General features: G+C 40.5%; 1 protein-coding gene across 1 annotated transcript in view; it reads left to right on the top strand.

Moving 5' to 3' along the window:
* The window catches only part of GOLT1B (golgi transport 1B), a 237,096-nt gene extending 229,338 nt beyond the window's left edge, over nucleotides 1-7,758 (top strand). Inside the window, exon 5 of the mRNA XM_078674069.1 lies at nucleotides 4,554-7,758. Coding sequence (XP_078530195.1) covers nucleotides 4,554-4,592 — 39 coding nt within the window. The 3' untranslated portion in view covers nucleotides 4,593-7,758. The remainder of the gene's footprint in view (nucleotides 1-4,553) is intronic.
* The last annotated feature ends 2,371 nt before the right edge of the window (nucleotides 7,759-10,129 follow it).

The following is a 10,129-nucleotide window of genomic DNA, read 5'->3' on the forward strand; positions in this document are numbered from 1 at the left end:
CTGACCCAATTTTAAATCACATAAATTCCCAGCAATGGCACGCTCACTTTTTAAAGTTATATTGCGTAGATGAGACTCAAGCTCATCTAGTCCCAGAAATACTTCCGGCTTTAAGAATAGAATCACCGACAGAGATAGTCCCTTTTGAGGTAACAGAGGTTAAAGATGCTATCTCTAAAATCCGGCCTGGTAAAGCACCTGGCCCAGACGGTCTGCCTGGAGACCTGTTAGCTCATGACCCTTTGGTCTGGGCGACCTTTATAGCTAGTTTAATGAATTTAATTCAACAGGGTTTTCCCGTCCCAGACTCCTGGAAAGGGGCCGAGGTAATCACAATTTACAAAAAAGGCGATAGAGAGGACCCTGCCAACTATAGACCAATTAGTTTAATTGATACCATACAAAAGGTGGTTGGCAGGGTCATTGTAAATAGAATTGAGACCTGGCTTATGGAAGAAGAGGTATTAACCCACTTCCAGGCAGGGTTTAGACAGAATGTGGGCGCAATAGACCAGGTGTTTCGGTTTTGCGCGGTCTATTGGAAGTCAGTATCCATTAATAAAGGCAGCCTGTATCTGGCTTTTATTGATCTTAAAACCGCATTCGATGTCATTCCCCGCCCCAAATTGTGGGAAGTTTTATTGGAAATGGGCTTTCCTAACTATCTCCTGCAATTTATTATTAAGCTCCATGAGGACAATTTTGCGAGGATACGTTGGGGAAGCCAAGGGCAATTGACAGAGAGGGTACCAGTCAATAGAGGAGTCCGGCAGGGATGTGTGATGGCACCAACGCTGTTCTCCCTCTTCATAAATGGGGTGGTAGACCATTTGAGGGAGGACCCCGCGGATGCGCCCGTCCTTGCCGGTGAGAAGACCCCTACACTCCTCTTTGCTGACGATACCCTCCTGATGTCCAAGACCCCGTCAGGCCTCCAGAAACTGTTAGACCGTTTTTCGTTTTTTTGTAGTAAGCGGGGCTTAACAATAAACACCACGAAAACAAAGCTAATGGTCTTCTCGTTAAAAAAGAAGTCCAGGAATGTAAATATTTCACTCTTCGGGTCACCGCTTGAGGTGGTAAATGAATTTGACTACTTGGGTGTTAGACTATCTAATAATATGTCCTGGGGTCCGCACATATCCAAAATGATACTTAATCTTAAAAGGGTTTCTGGTGCTATAATTAAAGACCAGCGCCAATCCACCAGTAGACCAATCGCTCCAGCCATTTCAGTCTATGAGGGGAAGGCGGTAGCACCGGCAGTCAACGGCTCGGAAATTTGGGGCGCTGATAGCACCAGAGCCCTGACAGTCATAGAGAACAAGTTTATCCGAGAACTGGTCTCACTTCCCATGTCAACTCCCTTGCTGCCACTATTTTTTGACATGGGCATGAAATGTATAGCTGATAAAGTCTATCTTAGACCCCTATTATTTTGGGTGCGACTGCGAAGGACGGAAGAATTGAAAGACTATGCCCGAGTCCTGGACGAGCTAATTATCCTTAATGTGAATAATAAAATAAAGTGGCTTAACAACCTCAAGCTTTTGGTACACTCATTAGGTCTGGGGGCATCCTGGACCTCACAATGCCCTCCCACTAAACAAGAAGTAAAAAAGTTATACTGGGAATGGGTAGATTCCAAGATACATGATAACCCAAATCTTGGCTCCCTGACCACCAAGTTCCTAGAACACAAAGTAGGGCGTAAAATCGAACCCTTTTTGGATTTCATCCAATCACCTAGAGATAGGACTTTGTTCCTGAAATTTAGACATGGAACTTTACCTGTCAAAGAAATAACGGCAGGATGGAAAAGCATGGAGGGGAAAGACCTAAACTGCCCAGGCTGCAGTTGCCCGAAAGAATCCTTGGGGCATTTTCTATTTGCATGTTCAGCCTATAAGCATGTTAGGAATAAATGGCTAAAACCAATTTGTAGATCCATGGGCGTGAATGATCATAAATCTGCCTTGCGTATTATGTTAACCAATACAGCTTCATTGTATATTGTCTGTGGGGTCTCAAAATACCTTGCGGGTGCTTGGTTTATTCGCTCAAAACTGCTAGGTGACATGGTAAACCCGCTTGAACCGAACAGCTAGTTATATTTACTTACTTGTTAAGTTTTAAATTTATCCTTCTTGTTGTAACACTTGGGACGGACTGCTTTTACGTATTTTATGTATGTCTATGAGTTTGTATGTCTGTTCTTTTATGACGATTTTTTGTCGAATAAAGTATTACAAAAAAAAGATTAGGGCCTGTCTTTTGAACGGTGTGATAGAGACAACTTTTAAACAGCCCCTTCATCTCTGAACAGTCTTACAGCTCACACATTGCTCTTAGTACCACATCGGCAGGTGTTTCTTAGTACAAATCTAATTCATTACTAGGTTCTTGCAGCCGTACCGTAAATTTCCCTTAATTGCTAACCTTGTAACATTACGTTTAATAATTTATACCTTCTGTCCTGGCGTTTGGCTACGTGTAAATCCACGGGCTATTTACATTTTTGACGCCAGAACTCTTAAACTCGTCACACGTGTCCGTAGTAAAAAAAAAATGTGTGATGTTTAGCCACTATACTGTGTTGTCGATTGTAGTTCTTCTCCAATTGCTTTATTGCCGTTATGTTCTTAAAGCATGCTTTATTTTCCTGAAGAACCAACGGGGGGAAAATATTGATAAACATTTCGTCTTTAAAACTTTAGGGAATAAATGTGTAATTTCAGAACAAATGTTCATTAATAGTTTCCTCCAACTATATTACAGTGTCCTTGCCTCTCATCCTGAATTACAACTCTGCCTGTCACGTGGTGCTGCGATGCATTAGTGACAGCGTTTATCAGCACTAATACGCGCACGCAGGTGTGATGAGCAACCAGAACTGATAAAATAAATGATACTTGTGCGCTCAGTCACACGTAGAGGTCATGACCTTATAAACCACCAAGAAATAATTTATGACAATTTAGACATACCCCCACATCAGTAATACCTGTAGCCATTCGACAAAGAACTGGTTGTCTTGCAGCTTCATCGCATCTGAAACATACTGGAATCTTGAAGCTTATTGAACTTTATAACAATGTACAGCAATACATATTTGCAAAATTAAGACATCGCACCACATCTTAAACTATTCTTAGATTGTTGGTCTAAGTGAGGTCTTGAGGCTGCAGTTACCTTTCTCGATGGCTACAAAAAAATTGCAGCGCGGCAGAATAACGAGGCAGTTCATTTTCAAATTAATGTGTTTTAAATGTTGAATGCATGATTTTCTTTAATTTCATGTTGCATGAGGTCCGTTTTGCAAAAGGAGCTAAAAAAATATCTGGGAATTGATAAATGGCGGTTTTCGTGATCTTTATGAGATGATGAATGTTTGTAAAAATGTTCTCTATAGATAAATGGGATGTAAATCATTTCTCATTGGGGGTTTTAATGCAACATACTTGTGTGAAATTCATGAAAGTGAGAATTTTAACAGATTTTATTGTATGATTATTTACCCTGTTATGTTTTCTGATTTACGATAAAGGCTGCTAAAGCCACATCCTTTTTTTCTTACTGAGCAACGATTGCTGAAAAGGGCTAGAAGTAAGAAATATTTAAGCTATTCTTTATATTTTGAAGTACAGTTTATTCACAGAAGCCTTCTAGTACAGATTAGTGACGGAAGTGCTTGGGATGTGTCTGTGAACCTGAAGCGTATGGGCTTGAATCCCAGCATGGTCATCCATTCTCTAAGGGGTGATAAAATGAATACCATCAATGCCTCATGCGTTTTTTTGTTAACTAAAGCAATGTTTAATAAACCTTTTATTTCACTGAAAGCTATCAAATATAAAATAGGATTGACTTCAAATTGTAGTGCCTCGGTGCATTAATATTTTTATTGCGTTCGAAAATGGCTCTTGGAAAAGATTATCAGGCAGAATTTAAATGATTTAATGCTGATTATTTCAATCTCTTATATATCTGGCTTTTCTCTGTACTTTACACTCTCACCAAGGTCTGTGTCATGACGCTTTAACCCCTAATGTCCATCCAGTTTGTAAACATTGTTCTGTGCCTAAATCATTTGGTCCTAGTTTATATTTATAAACATCTGGCAAAATGTAAAAAGAACCTTTTTAATGTTTTGTCCAAAGCCTACGTAGGCTCAGAAGAAGACACCCAGATGGTCAGTTGAAATATCTCTTACCGAGTCATTCATGCATGATTGCTTTTGTTTTTGTCTTAAGTTCTTTTTGGAAGTTCTTTGCCTGTTTAAAATTTCTTTATTCTGAATATTAAGTCAATGCTGTATTTAAAAAGAGAAGTTTTAATTATTTTGCATATTCACGTTACACTTAAAAGATTAAAACAACCATTAACTGCCTTGATAATTTGAGTGTTGTTTTGATGTTATTTATTGTATCCCTTTATTTCATGAGACGCTGGTGAGTCACTAATCATTGCAAGTGACAGCTGCCTAGTTCTTTGCATGGTTGTAAACTGAATAATGTGAATAACGATGTTTTCTTTTGCCCTCCCTCCCACAGCTTGCAGATAAAGTCGGAGAAAGCAACAACATGGTATAGCAACTGCTGCCTGAATAGAAGACTGCTCTCCAATTAATTAATTATTTATATATAAAATAACTTCAAGGAAGAAGCGACACAAAGCTTGCATTGTGCATAAACAATGAAGATGGCTTGTAACGCCTTTTATGGAGGGTTGGATTTTTAAGTGCATTGTCTCTGAAATGCATCGTTAGGCAAAAGCACGGCAATTGTACCAAGGCATCGAGCCATTGGAAGATTCAGAAAATTAACTGAAGACTAAAACCATGAAAACTCCAAAACCAAGACTTTAAGTACCTTTTGAAAAGTTGCTGAAAGCAGTGAAAAACAGAACTTTGATGTCTGTGCCATTTCCTTTTTTGAAGGTAAAATGGATTACACAGGTTTTTATTTTTTAGAAAAGACAAAAAAAAGTCCATTAGTGGCAAAAACCCCAAGTACATTACTAATGTTAATGAGGCGTTTATTGTTACAGTGACGCATGGCTATTTTATGTGTACAAAACATTGCTTGAGTAGTAAGCCACAGCAGCGTGTGTTGCTGTGTGCATTCACATTGTGAAAATAAGTGGCTGGAATTTGTTTTTGCTATTAATGGGGGTTTTAGCATTGCAAATCCAGATGTACATTTTAATCACGGTTGCCTTCAGTCAGTCTTGATGTCAAGATGCCCTCTACTGGTATAGGTCTTGAACCCATCACGTTTGTGGCTTGTATAATCCTGCAGGGTAAAAGAAAAGTGTCCCATGTTTCTGATTTTGTCATATTGCTGTACAGTAAATTCATGGTTTTTTTAGGTGGGAGAACTTCATTATAATTTCTGGTTGAACAAGAAGCAATTTATGATGTTACTAATTCTTATCTTATTTAAAGCTCAGGTTACTTTATGTGTTTAGTTTTACTTGTTGCTCAGTCACAAGACATTTGGGGATTATTTAAATAAAGGTCAATGGAAAAACCTTATTCCAAAAAGAAACGTTGGTTGTTAACTACGAGCACTAAACTGTGTTGTGCTTCCCATTTGTATTATCGTGCAGTGTTAGGAAGCTTTAAAATCGTACACGGTAAGAAATACTTTAAGTATCATTAAAATTGCTGTTGATGCTTGTCGACAGATGGGGTGATAGAAATCGGGGCTGTTTTAATAAGTTCCAGTTGTTTGATTCCATCCCCCTTTTGTTTTCATAGTGCCTTTCAGTACATATAACTTCCACCGTTTAGGAATAGCAAATATCATATTAAATCATCAAGTTAATAAAGCACTTTTGTAGTCCACATTCACCTGCACATATGTGTTTACGACAATCCCGATCTGTTTGTGGCTTTAATAAGCTAAAGTTGCATAGGACAATGGCTAATTTAGAACACAACATTTCCCGTTTTAGAAATATATTGACAGTTTTTCTTATACACATGACCGGCTCAGAATCACTTAACGGATGGTCCTGTAGATTTCCAGACAATTTGACATACTAAAGTGGTTTCATTCTGTTTTTGAATCGTATAAATTACAAAGCCTACCTAACATATTCAGTGTGCAGATCAAAACAGCATCAGTAAAAATGGAGCAATATGTGTCTCTTAATGTTTGTGAAGAGCACAACTTGTGGAGGTGTTTGAAATGATTTTACTAGGCAGACGGCAAGTGGTGTGTTATAGTTAAAGAAAAAGAGTTGCTGATGATGAAATATGAACTGGAAATTGATCTTTTTATGGAAGATAGTCTTAGAATAAGCTGGCTGTTGTAAAGAAGATTTTTTTGCAATGTGTAAACCTGAAACAAAGATTCACCTGTTCAGGAACAGTAAAAGACGGTGTCACTCAAAAGGTGCTAACTAAATTGTAATTGGCCGTGTTACTTTCTCCTTTGCATTTAAGTTAATTCACTAGCTGAATTAGTGGAGAAGGTCAAGTGGAAACTAGTGTTTTGCACATTCCAGTGCCTCAGTTGTTACAATGACATGGGATACCTACTTTCCGCCACTCAACCCTCCCCACACTCCATCCAGGTAAGTAAGAATTGTAAAAGACATGATAGTACTGGAGTACTCGGGCATCAGTTCTGTCTTATTCTTGCTTTCTTTGGAAACTGTGAATCTCTCTTAAAGTCTGTTTATGAATGTTTTCCGGACTGTGGTAGCTTAAGATAGCTGAATTTGTCTCGAAAATACAGGTAAAAGATCCAAGCAAATCTTTCTTGCTATCACATCTTAATTTCTTGTCTTACAAGCTATCTGTGATTGATCATATACTATGTTTTTTGGAATTTGGTAGTTTCTAACCATGAACTTATTTTTTTGGGTTAGATATATGTTATTCGTGTATCTGTATGATGAACCTTGATTTTAGTAAATATCGTTACTTTAATACTACAGCTGGCTACAGCTGGTAGGGGTAGGAGTAGCACTAATGAACCAGACCCGTTTGATGCCATTATCGACAAGAGGGAGTGCAGTACTTAAGACCTAATGCATACGATGCTGTTTATGACTCTGCCTTTGATGAACTCGGATTATTAATAATTTCCAAAAGTTATTCATTAGAGGGAGATAAGGGTTGGTGGATTTTAAAATGTATGTATAGCATCAATAAATAATAAAGTTAAAATACAGATATCTTTCAAAAACAGCTAAACGTGTAGTGTTTGCTGTGTCCTTAAGTACATTCTTTGTTACATATTCAAGTTATAGCATTAACACTAAGCAGCAACTATGGTTCTGAATTGCTTTTATTTTTGTTCCTGCCAGGTCAACAACGTGCACAACTGAATGTTGTGGGCACAATTCTTCTGCTAATTGGAAGTGTAGTACGATCATAAATGACCACTGCTGCTCCGTGGTGATCACATTATTATAATCTCTTGTACAGGAATCACTCCCCTATATTGAGAATCTCCCACAAGGGAACCATTGCCCCCAAGAGAAGCACAGCAATTAGTACTGACAATACATGTCAATAGGAAAGGTCAAACTACTATTTAGCTTGAAGCCTTAGCGATTTTCAGATTTGTAATGTTACTAAAACCCACTTGGAATGCCACTTGTTTTTCTGATCTTTTTTTACGATATGTTGCATTTATTTTTTGATTTTTCTGATGATAGTTGCACAAAGTCAAACTGTTATGGCCATACTGTAAATGAATGTGTCATATCTTTACTGAATAAATGGATACTTTTTGTAACCAGCTTGTGCTCCACATGTATCTTTTTTAGTCTGTTATTCTTACATTATGGGGCAAAGTACAAAAACAAGACTAGATTCCAGTGCTCACTGATTAGCTGGTTCCAATAAACCTATTTAGCACTGATGGGTACATGTAAATTATCCTGCCTCAAAATGTCATATGCAACTACAGTACACTAAGCTTTGAGGTACCCACAGGAGATAATTTTACATACAATAACTGTTAATAAGAAATATTAGCTCAGTCCTTTGGTCCAACACACTATGCCTTTACATAGAAGTCTGTTGAAAAAAATCTATTTAATTTTAAAAATTAAATTTGATGACAGTTCAACTTTTTCAAACTGATGAGAATTGCACCCCTTGTGAGGCAGTACACTCGTTTTTAGGTCGAGCTGGTGTAAGCAGCGTGAAGCATCTTCTGTCATCCACTTCCTGGGAATGTGAGACAGGGGATGGGCACGCGCAGGCGATTTCCCCATGTGAGCGTGCACGTTCACCCACACGCCATGCACATCCTGTCCTACATTGCCAGGAAGTGGATAACACACACACACACAGACACACGCACACACACACACACACACACACACAGACACACACACACAGACACACACTCACACACACACAGACACACACGCACAGACACAGACACACACACACACGCACAGACACACACACACACACAGACACACTCACAGACACACACACACAGACACACCACACCACCACCACCCCCCTGCCCCCTTACCTCACCGGGCTCTTGCGTCATCTCTGCATCACGCGGGGCTTCCTTCGTTCATGGGAGCCCCGCATGTGCATCATGCTGGGAGGAAGGTTGTAAAACTGCTGCAGGGAGGAGTATGCAGAACCTGGATGGGTGACAGTGATTGGGAATGTCCTGAAAAATAATGGTTACCTGTTGTCCTTCATGCGACCCTGGGTCCTAGTGCCTCCCACAGGGCTCGTGGCTCATGCTGGGTGAGTCGGGCTTCCCTCCTCCGCTCTCGGCTGGCAGCAACTCAAGCACGCACCCCGAGCCGCCGCCAATGTTGCTGGAGGAGCCCGGGAGGAGGCGCGGTTTCTCTCCCTCCCATGGAGTCCCGATGGCTGAGCTTGGCCGGGGCGGGAGGAGGAGATTCGGCGGCGCAGACTACTGTGCTGGACTCTCCCCCTTGTCCTCCAATTCGCACTATAATGCAGGCTTTGATTGGTCGCAGTGCCGAAGCTGCCAGCGAACCGGGGAGCTGGCAGCATCGAACACCGGCGGCAGCATCATCAGAGGAGCGGCGTGAGGGGAGGGGGAGCGGAAGCAGGGTCAGAGTGCCGCGCCGCCTGTGTCACGAGTTTATTCCGTCACGGCCCCGCTGTACGGGAGTGGCGGTTTTCCCTCGCCCTAGTCCCCAGACCTTGCTCCTGTGCTGCTCATCTCCAAGCTGCGCTCTCGCGGGTAGCTCATTTCCACCGTTCTGCCCCTGAGGCGCTGAAGCTCATTTGGCTCACTTCCACGCAGCTGCTCATCCTCTGTTCCTCGGAAGCGGAAGCTTATCCTAGAGGTTAGCTTTTGGGAAGCAGCCGTAGGCAGCACCCGGTTCGAACCAGCTCCTTCGCAATCTTAGTCTCACCATTCTTTTGCAACGACGCTTTTTTCGGTCCTGGTGCCTTGTTCTGGCATACTTTCTAGATTGAGATTCTTTGTGAGTTTTCAATGAAGGACCTTTATGTAGTACGCTTCAATGATTTTGTTTAAATCTCCATGGCTGCCAGGGTTTTCAGATTGCTTATGTGTGACATTTCCATTTCAGTACACTTACCAGTACAACCTTGGAGTGACACTTATCACACGTAAAACCAAGCAATGTAGTGCATAGCAGCAAATAAATATCAGAATTTACACTCTTTAAGGCAAAGTGAACCACTAATATATATTGAAAATGCTGCAAAGCCCCTGGAATGTATGGTTATCAGTTTATAACATTAAATCTGTGCACGCCCTGCTGCAGACCAACAAAAAAGTTATAGAAATCGATTTTCTTGTTTCCGTTTTGTTGTGAGACCTAGGCTGCACTGGCTGCTCCATCAGTCAAAGTTAAAGCCATTTAATACTTTGTGACCTCTCCTTGTACCCCACTGCCTTCATCCGCACCAATCTCACCCTAAAAGACAACCCACACTTCACCCCAACATCACACAGTGCCACCACTGCATCAATCTGTGCAACCATTCAACTAGTTAAAATATGTTCTCTCAATGTTTCAAGCTTTATTACAAATGTTACAAAAAATATGTTAATATTTCACTTCTGTTCTTGGATTTTCGTCACAATAAAATACACTGAACATAATCTTCTCAAAAGTTATTTACAAAAGTGTA

The sequence above is a fragment of the Lissotriton helveticus genome, chromosome 1_1, assembly GCF_964261635.1.
Source record: "Lissotriton helveticus chromosome 1_1, aLisHel1.1, whole genome shotgun sequence".
Lineage (NCBI taxonomy): Eukaryota > Metazoa > Chordata > Amphibia > Caudata > Salamandridae > Lissotriton > Lissotriton helveticus.